The sequence below is a fragment of the Lycium barbarum genome, chromosome 5, assembly GCF_019175385.1.
Source record: "Lycium barbarum isolate Lr01 chromosome 5, ASM1917538v2, whole genome shotgun sequence".
Classification (NCBI taxonomy): Eukaryota; Viridiplantae; Streptophyta; class Magnoliopsida; order Solanales; family Solanaceae; genus Lycium; species Lycium barbarum.
In genome coordinates this window covers 8,163,043-8,181,645 of record NC_083341.1, presented here as the reverse complement: position 1 = coordinate 8,181,645, position 18,603 = coordinate 8,163,043, and the positions used below count along the sequence as shown (strand labels likewise).

The following is an 18,603-nucleotide window of genomic DNA, read 5'->3' as shown; positions in this document are numbered from 1 at the left end:
ACATTGTCTATATATAGATTTATCTGCTACTGTTCATTTTCGATTTGTAAATTTTAACTATATATATGTTTTTATTTTGCTTGAAACTGCAATATAATTATTGTATGACTTACATTACAGAATTTATTTTTTATTTTAATATTAACCTTTTTACCTAAATTTATAAAAATAGATGTTTCACCACGCGAAGCGCGGGTTGATACAAGTAATATATAAAAGCACTATTTCAGATAATTTTAGATATATGAGCTATTTCGGATAAGTATTTTCTCCTGAAATGATATTTGCCCTTTTAAATTAAAGATTCGTTGACACCTGGTACACTTTTGTCACAAGTGGAAAAATAATCATAGTGACCGTGACACTTTTTTCGCTTTTTTATTACTTCCTGTAAAGACCTGGACCGTTGAAGTGTTGAACATTTGCAGTCAATAGTACATTTCTGTCTTTTTCTGTTCTGCCCACTTCTTTGACCAGAATTGCAGGTAAATTCTTCTCTGTTTATCATTTCTTAACACAGACAAATAATCTTGTGCATACTCGTAAACCACGTCTATCTATTTTGAAAATACAGAGACATATATAGCTTATTTGCTATGTTTTTTCTTGAGAATTCATCCACCAAGATTTCAGCTCTCTGTTTGAATTTGATTCCTTTACACTCTTCAAGTACAAACAACAAGTATTTCTGGATTTCCAGCAGGTATATGTAAATTATACACATATTACTTATGGATTATACATATATTATGTATCTGCTAGCTATTTTTAATTTAAGTGGTTGGGTGGTGGATATCTAGGTGAATTTTTTTTTTTTTTTTTTTTTTTGTGGAAGATAAAAAAGTTTGTCTTTTGCTGAATTGATAGTCAATTGACTTATGGTGATGTAGCTTAAACTTTAATTAATTTTCATTTCTTTCATGTATTACTAGCATGCTGATAAGTGTTCCTTTATCGCTACTTTTATCATTGAAAAAGGATTTTATTTGGTGGTGACACTTTTGGGTTTTGAATACTTGATTTTTGCTGAATAAATTGATAGTCACTTTAATTCTGGTGATGTAGGTTAAACTTTAATATTTCATGTTGTTAGCGCAAAAACGATAAAAACACAATAATTAACGTGGTCCAGATTGAAGTGATCATAGTCCACGGAGAATGGCCGGCACTTTTATTAATGTCAAGAGAGAAAGTAAGTTACAAGATTGAATATTCTTAGGTTCTATATTCTGTCCTTAATAAATCCTAACTAACATGTATTTATACTACTAGGTCTAATCCTTCCAACAAAGAAAAAAAGTTTCCGCTTTTGAATAGGAATTGGCTTGAATATCTTCTCAACTTCACAATCTCCACCTTGAGATGAATTTTGAGCTTCCATATGAACGTCATTCAGTCTAATGTCTTTAAGCCTACGTGAGCTAACTCCGTGTAGGAAACAAGAGACACTAACTGAAACCTTGTACATACTAGTAGCTCTACCTTGCCCTGCCGTTCTCCATCCTGACACATCAATTAATGCGAACTCCTGCCAAATTCATACAATGACTGAACTTGACAAGAGGAATCACTTTGGTCAAGATATCCGCTGCGTTGTCCTTTGTGTCAACCTTCAAGACCTTAACTGTGCCTTGTTCAACAACATCACAAATAAAATGGAATCTGATATCAATGTGTTTTGTGCTATCATGAAATCTCTGATTTTTTTTGTCAGGTGAATAGTACTCTGGCTATCACATTTTATAGTTGGTTCATGTTGAACCCTACTCAATTCTGACACCAAATCTTTCAACCCTATAGCCTCCTTTACTGCTTCTGCTGCTGCCATATATTCAGTTTATGTTGTGGACAAAGCAACTATAGACTAGAGAGTTGCCTTCCAACTTATGGCACTACCTGTAAGAGTAAAGATATAGCCCGTTGTTGATCTCCTTCTATCAAGATCACCTGCAAAATCAGAATCCACATAACCAAGGGCTGAGAAGCCTTCATTTCTCATCCTACAAAAAGTTAGACCAACATTTGAAGAACCTTTAAGATATCTCAATATCCACTTAATTGCTTCCCAATGTGTCTTACCCGGATTAGACATGAATCGACTTATGATACTCACTGTTTGAGCAATATCAGGCCGAGTGCAAACCACATCACACCTAATTCTACCAACTGCACTAGAATAAGGAACTTTTGACATATACTCCACTCTTCCTTTGATTGCGGTGTCATCAAAGAAGAAAGTCTGAAATGTTTTGCTAACGAAGAAGAAAGTTTGAAATGTTTTGCTAACGGTAAATTAACCGGTTTACATTTATTCATGCCAAACCTCTGAACTACCTTCTCAATATACATTTTCTGTGAGAGATGTACCTCACTGTTCTTCCTGTGAATTTCCATTCCAAGGATTTTCTTAGCTTCACCTAAATCTTTCATATCAAATTTCTTACTTAGCAGTTTCTTCAAATCATTTATCTCTGTCATACTATTAGCAGCAATAAGCATATCATCAACATATAACAGTAAATAAATATTTGAATTACCATATACTGACATGTGATACACGCAGCTATCAAATACACTTCTCAAGAGACCTTTAGTAATCATGAGCGCACCAAATCTCTTGTACCACTGTCGTGGTGACTGTTTCAAACCATACAAAAATTTCTTCAATTAACAAATCTGGTCTTCTTTTCCTTCAATAAGGAAACCCTCGGGTTGATTCATGAAGATCATCTCTTCAAGTTCACCATGTAAGAATGCAGTCTTGATATCAAGCTGATGAAGCTTCAAGTCATAAGTGGCAACCAAAGCTAGTAACAAACGAATTGAGCTACGCTTCACGACTAGTGAGAAAATCTCATTGTAGTCGATTCCCTCTTGACAAAATCCCTTAGCAACCAATCTCTCTTTGTATCTAGCATCTTCTACACCCGGAATCTAAGTTGCGCGGACTCTTCACTTTCGTTGCCGCACTCGTGTCGGATTCTCAAAAAATGCACTACTTTTGGAGTATCCGACACGCACCCGATGATATTTTTGAAGAGTCCGTGCAACATAGCCCGGAATGCCATCTTTTTTTCTGAAGACACATTTGCAACCAAAAATTATCTTCCCCTTTAGTAGACTCACCAAATTCCATGTCTGGTTCTTGTGCAGAGACTCCATCTCTTCGGTCATGACTAAACGCCATTGATCAGCTTCACCACACATAGTAGCTTCTGTATAGCTTGAGGGTTCCAGATCCCTTTTTTCCTCCTCGACAGTAGCTAACGCATAGGCCACAAGATTAGTTTGCGAAGGCTGAGGATAGTATTTTGCATTAGGTTTCGGGGTTCGTTTGTCCCTTCCAATAGCTATACTGTATGTTTTACCTTCAGGTACTAATGTGTGAGATTTTACATTATCTGACTCCACCTGAGTCACTTGATCCTCCTGCTCGGTGAGTTTCACATTTTCCTCCATCGTTTCTGTTGTAAGAACTTTCTGTCCTGCAAACCCAATAGAAGCCTTATCAAAAGTAGCGTCTCTACTGATTACAAACTTAAGAGGGTCTAAACTCCATATTCTATATCCTTTTACCCCTTCAGCATATCCCATAAATAAACCTTTTCGAGCTCTAGATTTAGTTTTCCATCACTTACATGATAATATGCGGTGTTATACCCCATTTTAAACGGGTTAAAGTAAAGTACAACATATTGGAGATTCCTATTTTTGCTATTTTAAGGAGTCGCCACCTAATTGATTTTAAGGTGAATTAGGGCACCTAATTATTAACTAAGGTAAAGCTGACTAAACCCCGTTAATGGTCTGCTTAACTTTCAATTCTAGGTAAGGGTTCTAATTATCCTAAAGGGAAGGGGTTAGGCATCCTCTAAGATCCGTAACTACGGTTATCCGGCCAAACTTAGGTTAATTAATTAAGATTAAATATAATGCTTAAATTTTAAGAAAATAGCTTGTAGATTTTACTAAGGTTTTAAAGGAAATATAATAATGCCATTTAAACTATCTCGTAGAAAAAATATAGTAATTTGCATAAAGGAAACACTTTTAAAAATGGGATCTATAAATGCTGTTAAAACTTGAAATGAAAATAGTAATGTTATCTTAAAATAAGACTTGTAGAAAATATAATATTTTGCATAAAAGAATACTTTAGATGATATTTTGAAATAGGACTTACAAATATTGTTAAGGCTTTTAAATATAATGACACTATCTAAAATAAAGACTTATAGGAAATACAGTAATTTATACGAAAAGGGGTTAAATAAAACTTATAAATGTTGCTAAGATTTTGAAAAATATAATAATACTATTGAAAACAAGGTTCGTAAAATATAATAACTTGCTTATAATTAGTAGCTTTTAGCAAATATGGATTATATGTAAAATTTATATCAATATGGTGATGTAGAAATTCCTAGACTTATTTCTTTAAAACATGGTGTAAAGGGCATAAGTTTCTTTTCCTCTTATTACTTTTATTTAACTATATTCGGCTAAAATATGTAATTCGATAAATCTTAAAGGAAGTATATATAAGATATATTTGGACTCATATTTGCACGTTCTAAATTTCTAAAGTATCAAAATGACTCATGATTCCCTTTAGCTCAAACATATAGTCATGCCTAATTATTCTAATGAAGATAAAATATTATAGATATTATAGACAGTTTTTAACGTAAAATAAAGGTGATGGAATTAATTGGTCTTCCTTAAATTAACTACCCTTTACCAAAACTAGTTCCTTACTAATCCCCCTATAATTCATCTAAACTAAGTAAAAAAAAACACAAAATGAAGTAGCAATCAGACAATATAACTTAAATGCATAAAATAACGGAGCAAGTATGATCAAATGGGCTCAGCCCATTTTCTAGAGCTGCTGTAATTTATTGGCTACTGAGCTTCGGCCCAGAACTGCTCTTTTCTTTAATATAGGCTGCGGATGGCTGCTGCTGTTGGGCTTCGGCCCAAATTTTTTATTTTTTAGGTACCGCGGACTGGACTGGACAGAGACGACTTGAGCGAGATTACGTTGGGCTTTTAGCCCAACTCCGAATGCGGGAGAAGAACGAGTCTCTCGGACTCGTATGCAGTAGTTGATGTGCCGTGAATTTCGGCACATTTTATGCCTTTGTAACTAGAAGTGTTGCTTGTTTTTAAGTGTTTTTACATTTTTTCTTATGTTATTTTTGTGTTTTATAGGGTTGGTTAACTAAGAATCGGAAATGAGATGAAATGCTGAAAAAACGGACAAATTGGAGCTAAATGACGGTCCGTAACTCATGTTACGGACTGTAACTGGGTCCGTAACTCATGTTATGGTTCGTAACTCATGTTACGGTCCGTAACATTGAACCGTAACAGGAGCCAAATTTCCAGAAAGTTTTCATGGAAACCTCAGTGTTACGATGTCGTGTTACGGTCCGTAACTCATGTTACGGTCCGTAACATCTCACCGTAACATCAGCCAAAATTCCAGAGAGTTGCCAAGTAATTGTCACAAGTTACGCTTCAGAAGGACGGACCGTAACACAGGTTACGGTCCGTCGCATGGTGGCCGTAACAACAAGTGGACAAATGACGAAATGAAGGACGGACCGTAACCTGTGTTACGGTCCGTAACGATGCGGCGTAAGGGCATTTTTGTCCAGAAACTTGGCGCGATTTTTGGCTCTATAAATACTTAATGTAGGGTTTTAATTCAGCAGCCAGATATATTTTTGAGAGCATAAACTCTAGGTTTTTCATATTAGAAGTTTTTGGAGCATTTAAAGTAAACTACTTTACTTCCATTCCACCTTGTAATTGCATTGTAAGTATATAATGTCAACTTTTAAGCTTTCTTTGCTAGTCAAGATTATGAGTAGCTAATTTTAAAGCTAAGGTTGTGAGTCCCATGATGGATATTATGTGAATGGGTTTCTATTATTGATATATGCATAATGGTTGTTGGTATTCATTCAGTTTTTGTGATTTAGCGTTGGGTGATGATTGCAAGCATTATCCTAAGCCATTATATTAACTTTTCTTGGGAAAGAAAGTTAGTATTGGTAAGATTGAATGACAATGACTCGAGGCGTTAACCCTCGTTTAATAGACTAACTTAGGGATGAGAACAAGTCTAAATTGGCATTTTTGGTCATTCTTCGATTGCAACTCTTTTACATTCGGAAGAATCATAAAGAGGAAATACGACTTAACTGTTGGAAAACATTAAGAAGTTCTTAACAGACCAAGTGCATATTCATAGAACAACCATTAGAAGTATATCACATTGAAACCTGAAGCATAATATCTAATCAAATTGGGGAACACAACCTTAGTCTCTATTTCGCATTAAATACAATTTCAGTCAAAATACTTAATTACATTATTCAACAACTATTTCAAACTATCAGAAATAGGATTAAAGCTTTTAAAGACTAGTATTGCATACGATTAGTACTCTTTTCTCTCCATATTCCCTGTGGGATTCGACCCCAACCTTGTTGGGTTACTATATTTGACAACGTCCGCTTTACATCATTAATAGGTGTAATTTGAGCGTATCAGTAGTCATGCATAAAAGAAAGATAAGGATTAGTATATAATAAAAGACTAAAGCATATGCAATTCACATTCCAAAGTCATGCGTGTATACAGAAACAGACAGCAGGATAATAAGGCCTTAGGCCTAAATGAAAAAGGGAAATCATACCCAAACACAATGAAGCCACACCAGTCCAATTGGATACATAAGAGGCAAAAACACAACAGTGAATAAATGTAAGCAAACCCGAGGACTAACAGAAATTCTATATCAGCACACATTTAGAGATTCATACGAATGATATACCCTTGTATCCTAACACATCAAATAACGCATGCTCGTGTATATACACAGAATACATCTCACATATCAAGGTGTATTCATGAAATATACTTAATCACACAAAGGGGCAGATAACAACCAGGGGACATGGAATCTGTGGCAGGCCTTAGGCATTTCCCTTTTTAATAGGTTAACTGGTCGTAGTAATCTCAACACCCAAACAAACATCATACAAAGACACATATCTTTTAATTCCACAATCTTCTTAAGTAACCTTAAGCAGGTTCGAATTTAAAATAGAAATGACCACATGGTACGCAACTAGCAACTTTTGTCAATCAAGAACAGCATTACAGGACTCGATAGGGTGTTGGTACAGATTTGCGGATACTAAAGTTAGATTCAAAATCTTTTAAATCCTTTTGAACACATTCTGAGACTTGCGATACTACCTACGACAAACCAATTGGCAAAGACCTCCTGTTTGAAATAGATTTCATTAAGGGAGCATGCGAATGGTCTGATTCTTTTGTTAAGCCGAGTAAATGTCATTTCTAGCTTCAACAGGTACAAATCCAGTAGGCCTAAGGATTCCATTTTATCACTAGTAACATGTTTTGAGAATAATACTATGCCCAAGCAACATACCACGAGAAAAACTATGTTTAGTATATCAAACATACAGGTCATAAATTACTTTAAACTTAACTTAAACAGTTATGGGCAGGTCTCGGCTTATTCAAAATCAAGTTACACACTAGTTTTCTTTTTTTTTTCTTTTAAAAAAAAGACAGAGTTGAGTACACTAATCATGGTGTCAAACAAGAAAGTATATTTAACCATGTTGATTGAATCCAACGCCCATTTATCTCGATTTGACACCAACAGTTAATAGGGTGACTAGTCATAACAAATTTTGAACATGTTAGCAGATTTCTAGATCATAACTGAACATACATCATTAGGTGTCATAGCAGTGATCCAACAAATCCAGGTTTCGGAGAATAAGTAAGGATTAACGTCATTCTTCTAAATAATACAAAGAAGCAAGCAGCATAGGCATGCTAATAATCCTTATCAGACTTTAAACAGATCAGATTCAGACTAATTAATCATAGAAAAAGAGCTAAAGCACACAAACACGATTAATAGGTTACCTAATTTGAACTAACATATGATTAACCCAGTGACATACAAGCAAACCAAGGCCCACTTAAAGCACAAGATTAATCTAAACTTGCATATGAATCCAAAACAGTACGAAAACTAAACTAAACGGGATTAAACCTGCTTAACGCAACTAGAATAACTACAACAGGACTGAAATACAACTAAGCAAACGAAGTCACGTAGACAGTTTCAAGCGTTCAAACAAATACCAAAAATAACTTAAAGGAAGGAAATTACCTTCTTCGGGTGCAGCGAAATGGGGCTCGAGCTTCCGATTTACCTCGAAACACTTCGAAATTCGGACTTGCGTATGCCCGAATTCAAATAAACACCCAAAGCAAAAAAAACAGAACAGGATTTAATATTTTGTGACTTGCCACTGAACAATATTGCAACTGCTAACAGAAACTAATATTTTAGGGAATTCTAGGCGACTAAAAGACTTATATTTTCTAGAGATTTTCGGGGTTTCAAAACTTGTTATTTTTTAGGGATCTTATGGCGGGTAAAACCACTTTTTCTCTCTTTTTCACTTAAAAATGAACCCAGCAACGATTATTTATAGGGGAAAATCTAGGGTTTCTCTATGGTTTGAAAACTGAAAAATTGGGTGGGATCTTTTCAAGGTCAACTCTCCGTTCAAAATACCAAAAAACGTGAGAGTACTTTATGTTGCTGATCAGAAAGCCAGAAGAAGGAGACAAATTTTATTTAAAGTCTGTACTCGAAAATCAACGAAACAGACGAATGAGATGATTTTTTAATTCACAAATGGACAAAACTCATTAAATCATTTTCAGATCCAAAAGAGACAACGGAGGAAGACGACGACTCTTACCTACGGCTTAACACTGATGAACATTAATTCTTTTCCCCAAATGGCCATGCATGGACTGTAGAATCGAAAGAAGCTCTGCGATTTACTATATGTGTTGAACGGAAAATGACGGGTCTGTTAGAGTTCACAAATAGACGAGTTTTACACGGGAAGGGGAAGGGACAATCTTTGTCCATGGCTAAAGGGGAGGCTAGGGTTTGCCATTTTTGTGGATGAAGGGAAAGAGAGAGAAGAGAGGGACAATGCGTGGGGGGGGGGGGGGGGTATGCGGTGTGAAGAGGGGGAATGAACCCTAAAGGTTCATTTGTTAAAAGAGAGGGGCGGGTCGGGTCGAATTAGTGGATCGGGTGTTGGGCTTGTGGCTTATGGGCTGGTTGTTTAAAATAAGTAGTAGGCTGGTCGAATTAGTTTTAAAAATGGGCCAGCCGGGTTGCTGATTAAAAATATGGGCTGGTCATTAATGGACTGGTCTAAAAGGTTTTGTGGATTAAAATATGGGCTTCCTAGATTTGAATAAACGACCTTCCGCGAACGTGTGCCAAAACATTATTTAATATAGAAACACGTAATTATTAGTGCTCAGATAAAGACAAAATTATATGACGTTGTAATAGCCGTGCCATAATATTTTTTGAAAGTCAACAATAAACAAATGTTGTTATTTAATTATGCGAAGATGAATGCAATGCACGTGCATAGGCTGGTAAAAACGCTGAAATGATAAGAAATGCTAATTATAATAATACTGGTGACAACAATAAATAACAATAATGATAGTAATAATAATAAAAAATACTAATAATAATAATAATAATAGTAATGATAATAATAACAATAATAGTGGCGGTAATAACGGTAATAAAATAAAAGGAAATAACAGATGTGACTATAACAGGATAATGAAGTACCGGTATTTAAGAAGTGAATAATTATAGCAAACTATCAATAGTTATTTAAATTTTCCAAAATCTAGAAATGTAAATAAATATTTAGGGAAGGCAGGACAAAATTGGGTGTCAATATGCGGGACATCCAAAGATTCTTAAGTACGAGTGATCAGATGTTTTACCTGACCATACCTCCTTTGGAGTTTTGAAGTCAATCGCCGATGCTGGAGAATGATTAACAACATAACAAACATTATTTACTGCTTCCGCCCAGAACTCCTTAGGCACTTTGGCATTAGAGAGCATACATCGTGCTTTCTCAAGAAGAGTCCGGTTCATCCTTTCAGCTACTCCATTCTGTTGTGGTGTATGTCTAACAGTTCTATGTCTTAATACACCGTGAATCTTGCAGAAATTGTCAAATTCTTTATTGCAAAACTCCAAGCCATTATCTGTTCGAAGACTCTTAATCTTTCTATCACACTGATTTTCAATTAATGATTTTCAATTAATGTCTTCCAGTTTATGAAATTCTCAATGACATCACTTTTAGCCTTTAAGAAGTATACCCAAACCTTGCGTGAAAAATCATCAATGAAAATAAGAAGATACCTCTTCCACCCTTGGATGGAACCTGAGATAGACTTCATAAATCTGAATGAATGTAGTCAAGTACTCCTTCAGTTTTGTGCTTGCCCATGCTAAATCTGACCCGTTTATGCTTTCTAAGGACACAATGCTCACAAAATCAAGTGTACTAATCTTCTCACCTTTCAAAAGATTTCGGTTGCTCAAAATTACTAACCCCCTCTCGCTCATGTGACCTAATCTCATGTGCCACATCTTAGCCTTGTCATCATCTGATAACTATGAGGTTGCAGCATTCGCAGTACCTAGAATGATGTTGTCCATAAGTACATAAAGACTACCCTCCAGTTTGGCCTTTAACATGACCATGGAACCCTTGGTCACCTTGCAGATTTCACCTTCACCCGCATGCTTATATCCGAGCTTATCAAGAGTACCAAGAGAGATCAGATTCTTTTTCATATCAGGAACATGTCGAACATTAGACAATGTTCTTATGATGCTGTCATGACACCGTATATGGGCTGAACTAATGCCTGCTATTTCACATACTGCATCGTTACCCATAAGTACAGTCCCACTCGTCTGCTCGTAGCTAGTAAACCAATCTTTCCTGAAGCACATGTGAAAGGTACAAGCTGAATCTAAAATCCACTTGTGTGTCTGAATGTCATCTGTTGAAGCAGTTAGCACATAATATTCTCCAGATGTCTGAGCTACCTGAACCGTAGATGTATTGGCTGTGGTTTTGTCAATCTTCTTATTCGGTCAATCCCTCTCAAAGTGACCCCTGTTATATCTTGTATTTTCGTACGTCGGAAAGCGTGCGAGTTAAATGATATTAGTAACGGACATGAGGTTATCCCCCAAGCTTATAGGTGGTTAAAGTGATGGTACACATGTACCGTAAGGATTTGAGGTTGAACAAATTGAAGAAAATTAAATTAGTAGTATTATGTATTCATATTATAATGAGTCATATTCCTTGGAATGCAAAGTTGCACGTGAAAGCTGAAAGAGCAACATGTCAAGTGGTGGGGATTTATTATTATATGGATATAAAAGAAAGGGGAGGACAATATTAAAATCTAGCCTATATGCATCAAATTGGTGCCACATTATTGTACAAGGCTTATTCTATTAAAACGAGCATTTGCAAACCATTGTAATATTCCTTACTTTGACATAAAGCTCGTTGGAAGAGCAAAAACGTACCAGCACCCTTTTATTCATTCTAAATCTCATTTCATTCTTATGAACGACTTCAATTTAAGAGCTAAGAAAAGGAGAAAGAAAGGCACAACCATGGCTGCCATGCTCTCAGCCAGCCATGGTTGAAAGGAAAAAAATATTTTGTTGCTAATTTGATTAAGTTCCAAGTAATTTGCAAGTTCAAGTAGGTGATAGCAATATTGGATTTTGAGTTGAAGAAGAAGAAATTGCGAAATCGGAGCAATTAAATGTAGAAATTCCTCCGAGAAAAATTTGGTAAGATTTTCTTATTTTGTGGTGTAATTATGTTAATAGTATTGGAATGGAATTATTAAAATTGGATTGGACGAAACTGGAAGTAAGAAAATGCATAAAATTGATGTTATGTGAAATCGTGGGTTGAAATGGATTCAGAAAGGTTGTTGGATTGCTAGAATTGTTATGGGCTGAATTGTAGAAATTTTGTATATCTCTGTTGTTGGTATTTCTGTGATGACAGAAGAGTAATTGAATATTCGGGTTAGGCGAACATATAGGGGAAATGCTGCCCGATTTTCGTTAAGTCCTTAAATATTGAAAAACCCTTAACGAGAAAGTATAAGCCAAAGAATAAATTCTACAAGCGATGGGCTACGGATTTATGGACTAGAAAGTGTAGTTACTAACGATGACGTTACTTTATATAAATAGGCTAAAAGAGCGACGAGGCGAAAAAGATTCATGAATAGTCGCTAACAGGTATGTAAAGCGCAACCCTTCTTTCTTTTGGCATGCCTTAGTTTTCAATAGGCTAGATTATAAGCCTTGAGGAAAATTCTAAGATTCGAAATCCGAGCATGTTATGAGCCTTATAAATATTCCTTGGCACTCTTTGTATGATTTGATGAAATATGAACCATTATGTCTTTGAAATAATCGCTTTCCGAACTTTGCATAAAAAGGTTTCACTTTAAGAATTTCGTAATTTGTGAACGCCATATCTTTCACCGAAAGGCTCGGATTGCTTCAATATTTTTGTAAAAGTTTATATGGCATATAATGAGTATATTTTCCATAGGCGGGCCCTATTCGGGTCAATACCCGTCCGTGGGTCCCGCGACTTTCCTTTATGTAATTCAGACGACTTTTGAAAGAATTTGGTATGATTGTCATTTCGAATTTCAAGTATGGTCATTTACTTATATTTGAGTCTATGATAATGATTTTATGCATATGGTTACTCATGACTCTGCTCGTGCGTTCTGTTATATCTTTCGCCGGTTCTGTTATCGTGCGCACTTTGATATACTCCGGAGTTATGCTGTGTTATGGTTCACCGAGCTACTCGCAAAAGAGGGTCGGGTTCCACTTATATTTGGTGTTATGCTGTGTATGGCGTTATGCGGTGATGTGATATGTGACGGGGATACGGAGATTTGAAACTTTCTGGTGTTATGCTGTGTTATGGCGCCATCGACGGGCGGGCGACCATATTCTTCTGTACCCTATGCATGACTTACATGTTTGAAACTAAACATTTTGATATGATTGGATTTGCACTTATGTTCGGCACTTCTGTTTCGTTTATGTCTCAGGTTTGATTTCTGTATATTCTGTTTTGCATACTCAGTACATATTTCGTACTGACCCCCTTTCTTCGGGGGGTTGCGTTTCATGCCCGCAGGTACAGACGCACAGTTTTGTGATTCACCAGTTTAGGACACCTTCTTCTGCTGTTTGGAGTGCTCCTCTTATTTCGGAGCCTACATTTTGGTATATATACTTGTTCGATGCATATGTATATATTTGTTCAGGGGTACGGCGGGGCCCTGTTCTGCCATATGATTCGTTTGGTCTGTTTAGAGGTCTGTAGACGTATTTGTGGGTGTGTGTGCCTACTTCTGTTCAGATGTGTTTGTATGATCCTATTCGCTATGGCAGCCTTGTCGGCGTGCATTTGTACATGTTTTGGGCCGTTGTGCCATTTGATAGCCTTGTCGGCTTTTAATACATTCGATAGCCTTGTCGGCTTTTTGATATATGTATCTGCATATGGTTGTGTTTGAAATATGTCTAAGACAGTTTGATATAATTTGAGGCAGCGTGTGATATTTGTGCCTAAATACGTTATCTGTATGTGATTAGATTTGGATAAGTGTGTTACGTTTGATATGTTTGTCTGTCTGGGTGTCCAAGTAGGGCACCAGTCGCGGCCCACGGGGTTGGGTCGTGACAACCCCTTTGATGACAACCCTAACATTCAGCATCCTTCCTACTCACCATTTTCCTAGACTTTGACCTTGCTACTGATTTGCCTCTCCCTCTTTGGCTCGAGCAACCTCTAACCGTCAAACCCTCACCATAGTCCTCTTTCTCACCATTGTTGATATGGTTTCTTAATTCATCTGAATTCAATGCATGTCTTACCACCTGTAACGTGACCACCTCCTTACTGTATATCATTGAATTAACTACGTCTTTGTACGCTGGTGATAATGAAAACAGTAGAGTGCACGCTATTTCTTCATCTCCCACTTTAATATCAGCATGAGTAAGATCCATAGCTAATTTATTAAAAGCATCAAGATGATCCTATAAAGTTGTACCTGTCTTCATCTTGAAGGTGTGTAAACATTGCCTTAACAACATTCTAGTTTTTACTGATTTCTTCTGGTAGAGATCTTCAAGTTTCTTCCGTAAACTCGCAACTGTTTTCTCGGTACTAACTTCATATAACACGTTGTCTGATAAAGATTATTGAATTGCGCTAAACGAATCCATCTCAATCTTCTGTTTCTCGGCCTCTTTCGTATTTTCGGGATACGAGTCATCCAAAGCATAGACTGATCCTTCTCTCCATAACAACGCCATGATCTTGATCTTCCAGATGTTGAAGTTATTACTTCGCCCATCAAAATTCGCTACCTCAAACTTCATAGATGCCATAGTCTCCTCATCTCCTAGATCTCACGGCCTGTAGGTTCTGATATCAATTATTAGCGTGAAAATGATAAAAACACAGTAACTAACGTGGTTCGGATCGATGTGATCATAGTCCACGGAGAACGGCCGGCACTTCTATTAATATCAAGGGAGAAAGTAAGTTACAAGATTGAATACTCTTAGGTTCTATGTTCTGTCCTTAATTAATCCTAGCTAGCATGCATTTATACTACTAGGTCTAATTTTTTCCTAGAAAGGATCTAAATCCCAATAACACTCAAAAACCAACAAAGAAAAAAAGTTTCCTTTTATTTCTTTCCGCTTTCGAATAGGAATTAGCTTGAATATCTTCTCAACTTCACACATGTATTATTAGCATGCTGATCTGAAAAATTCTTCTTTTTTATCGCTACTTTTATCATTGACAAGGATTTTATTGCAAGTTGACTTTTTGGGGTTTTGAATACTTGATTCTTGCAGACTAGATGAAAAATGATAAAGGTTTCATGGGGCTATATGATTACGAGGCAGGACCAACAATTAAACTAGAGGATGACATTAGTACATTTCAATCTGTTGTGGAACCATGTACCGAGGACCGTTCATTTTTCCCTGATGATAATCTCAGAGTTAGTGATAATTTAGTCAACAGGAATGTTGACATTAGTCCATTTCAATCTGTTATGGAACCAAATACTGAAGCCCGTTCATTTTTCCCTGATCCGAATCTGATTAATAATCTCCGAGTTAGTGATAGTTTAGTCAACAGCAATGTTGGCATCAGTCAATTTCAATCGGATGTGGAACCAAATACGTTAGTCCCATCAACTGCAGATGACTTTCACGAGGATTATGATTTCAGTGATGTGGTGCTTAAGTGTATAAATCAAATGCTTATGGAAGAGGACATCGAAGAGAAGAATTGCATGTTTCAAGAGTCTGCAGCTCTTCAAGCTGCAGAAAAATCGTTTTATGATGTTATCGGAGAGCAGTATCCTCCTCCCCTAGATCATGAGAAACCATCCGGGTTAGGTCATTATACTACGGAACATAGCAGCTTTTACTGTAGTGGAAATGATGGTAGTGATCGCTTATTATGCCCGAATTGGATTCATGATCTCAGTGAGGATGATGTGTCACATGTGCCTCGTGTTCCCAAGGATGTGTACAGTTTGTCAAGCACTGTCACGGATGTGCCTGTGGATTCTCCTGTGAGCACACTTCCCGAAATATTTACTGACAGAGAGTCTATTATGCAGTTTAAGAAAGGGGTGGAGGAGGCTAGTAAGTTCCTTCCAACGGGCTATAGCTTGCTTGCTGATGTGAGGTATAATGTAGTGGGAAAGGAGCAGTATGAAGAGAGAAAAGACGCAGTAGTAAAGTATGGGGAAAAACAATCTCCTGAAAGGTCGAGAGGGAAGAAAAACGCCTTTCATGAATATGCAGTAGATTCAACAGGGCAGGTTGTTGTTGCAGTAGATTCAACGGAAGGGAGAAATAACAAGCAGTCTGCAGTTTCTGCTGAATCAACTGTTCGATCAGAGATGTTTGACAGGGTGCTGTTATGCAGTGCAGGAAAAAATGAATCTGCTCTTCGTGAGACCTTGCAGGCTATATCAAGGCAAAAAAATGCATTAGAGAATAGCCCTTTAAAGGGATCTAATGGTAAGAAGAAGTTACAAGGAAAGAAAAAAGGGGTTAAAAGAGATGTAGTAGACTTGACAACACTCCTGACAAATTGTGCACAAGCTGTTGCTGCAGGTAATCAAAGGATAGCAAATGAGCTTCTGAAGCAGATCAGGCAATGTTCTTCTCCTTTGGGTGATGGGATGCAGAGGCTGGCCCATTATTTCGCAGATGGACTTGAAGCCCGGATGGCTGGTTCCGGTACTCATATTTATAAAGCCCTTATTACACGGCCCGTATCAGCATCTGATGTATTGAAAGCTTACCAGCTACCGCTTGCTGCCTGCCCGTTTCGGACGATGGCTAGCTTTTTCTCGAATAAGACAATTATGAATCTAGCTGAAAAGGCTTCGACAGTACATATTATAGACATTGGCATTATGTATGGTTTTCAATGGCCTGGCCTCATACAACGTCTCTCTTCTAGATCAGGTGGACCTCCAAAGCTTCGTATAACCGGGATTGATTTTCCAAATCCTGGTTTCCGACCAGCAGAAAGGGTTGAGGAAACGGGGAGACGGTTAGCTAATTATGCTGAGAGCTTCAATGTTCCTTTCGAGTTCAATGCTATAGCGCAGAAGTGGGAAACGGTTAAACTCGAGGATCTTAAGATCAATAAGGGCGAGGTTCTTGTTGTAAACTGTCTGTACCGTTTTAAAAATCTACTTGATGAGACCGTGGTGGTAAATAGTCCAAGAGATGTTGTTCTGAATCTTATCAGGAGGTTGAATCCAGATGTTTTCATACTGGGGATTGTAAGTGGTGGTTATAATATCCCATTCTTTATCTCACGATTCCGCGAGGCTATTTTTCACTACTCGTCGTTGTTTGATATGCTTGATGCTATTATTCCCCGGGAAGTACACGAGAGAATGCTGATTGAAAAGAATATACTTGGGTGGGAGGCAATGAATGCCATCGCATGCGAAGGTGCTGAGAGAATTGACAGGCCAGAAACATACAAGCAGTGGCAAGTACGAATTCTGAAGGCTGGTTTTCGGCAGCTTCCTTTGGATGAGGAGATCATGAGAATGACAACAGAACGGTTCAAGGTGTATGACAAGAATTTTATGATTGGTGTAGATAGTGAATGGCTACTGCAGGGATGGAAGGGTCGTATCGGATTTGCACTTTCAACATGGAAGGCAGCTTATTAAATTTGTTCAGCAGCCATGATATCCCTCTGCCAAGGCCCCTTGTAAATGATGAGCTGATCAATGGTAATCACTTCTCCAAGTGCTAATTATTCATTTATCTGGCCACTTTTTTTCTAGTGCCCTGCAAACAAATTGTCACTTTTCTAGTGTTAATTCGACAAGTACAATGGTGAATGCTATGTTTATAAGACTGCTTTGCTTATAGAGGAATGACAAAAGAATTTTGAAGCAGCATCTGTTTCTGGTACCATTTGTACTGTTCGACTATCAGCACTTTTCGTTATTCAATGTTTGCATCATAGCTTTTTATTCTTGCATTTATTTCAAACCATTTTCTGAAAAACAATTTTCCTGAGTCGAGTTTCTATCAGAAACAACCTCTCTTCTCTACCCCACAAAGGTACAACCCACCTTCTCCAGACCCCACTTGCGGGACTACACTGGGTATGTTGTTGTTATAGGTATCTCTACTAATAAAAAGGCGATTGAGTTTCAACTTGCTTATTGTCCATTTACATCTTCTTTTCAATCCTGGTTAGATTTCATAAGTAGGATTTGGCATTGATGTTGATTGTTGAATTTTGCCAAAACGCTGATGGTTTTCTTATTCCTCGGAGCAGATTTTCTTGTTGAGGCTTAATTGGACAGGTGCACTAAATGTTTTTACTAGATACCCAATGTTTACTTCTATGTTGATTTCTTTTTTTATGACCAAGTACATTAAACAAGATTTGTGGCTGTATTCTCGTGAGCTAAGGAATGGGATTGTAATTACTGATCAATTCCATACTAGTACCAATATTGTTGTATTCTAGAATCTTTAGATGATGATAGAGTCAAAGGAGAATTCCGCTTCACAAAATAAAAACTCTTTTTTTAAAATCGACTGTCTTTCGTTCTACTTTTGATACTTCTCAAAAGTCTTGTATTTTCGAAAACTTTTCATTCTTTAGTACGATATGGCTTCACACTTCGCAATAGTATGCCTGGTTCACAAGGTTCCATAAGGGCTGAATTAATGAAGTCTTACAGTTTCTTTTCCTCTGCTAAGCTCATGGACTTTGTGCACTTTGTGATCTTTCAGCCGCTAAACTATTAATTTCATCATAAATAAGTATATTTTCTCATGTCAGCTGCTACGTAACAGGTACTTGATAAAATAGTCGAATTACGCGCAAGTTGGTCTGGACACAACAATCATTACAAAAATTTATAGATGGTTTTTCTAACGTAAACGATAGGTCACACTGCTTACATATTCATTGACGCAAATGAATTCTTTAATCTTTAGTCTTCAGAAATGCATGAAAACTCTGCGAA

At 36.9% G+C, this 18,603-nt stretch overlaps 1 protein-coding gene and 1 long non-coding RNA gene across 2 annotated transcripts; one reads left to right on the top strand and one right to left on the bottom strand.

Annotated features, from left to right (window-relative positions):
* The first annotated feature begins 406 nt into the window (after positions 1-406).
* Positions 407-17,550, top strand: LOC132640333 (scarecrow-like protein 30). The gene is made up of 2 exons (XM_060356887.1): positions 407-703; positions 14,921-17,550. The coding sequence occupies exon 2, from the start codon at positions 14,926-14,928 to the stop codon at positions 17,281-17,283; it is 2,358 nt and encodes a 785-aa protein (XP_060212870.1). The 5' UTR covers positions 407-703; positions 14,921-14,925; the 3' UTR covers positions 17,284-17,550.
* On the bottom strand, positions 6,232-9,077 carry LOC132640334 (uncharacterized). The gene is made up of 2 exons (XR_009582201.1): positions 8,231-9,077; positions 6,232-6,527 (listed from the first exon to the last, which is right to left on the bottom strand). It is a non-coding gene; the product is annotated as an uncharacterized LOC132640334 (long non-coding RNA).
* Positions 17,551-18,603: the final 1,053 nt, after the last annotated feature.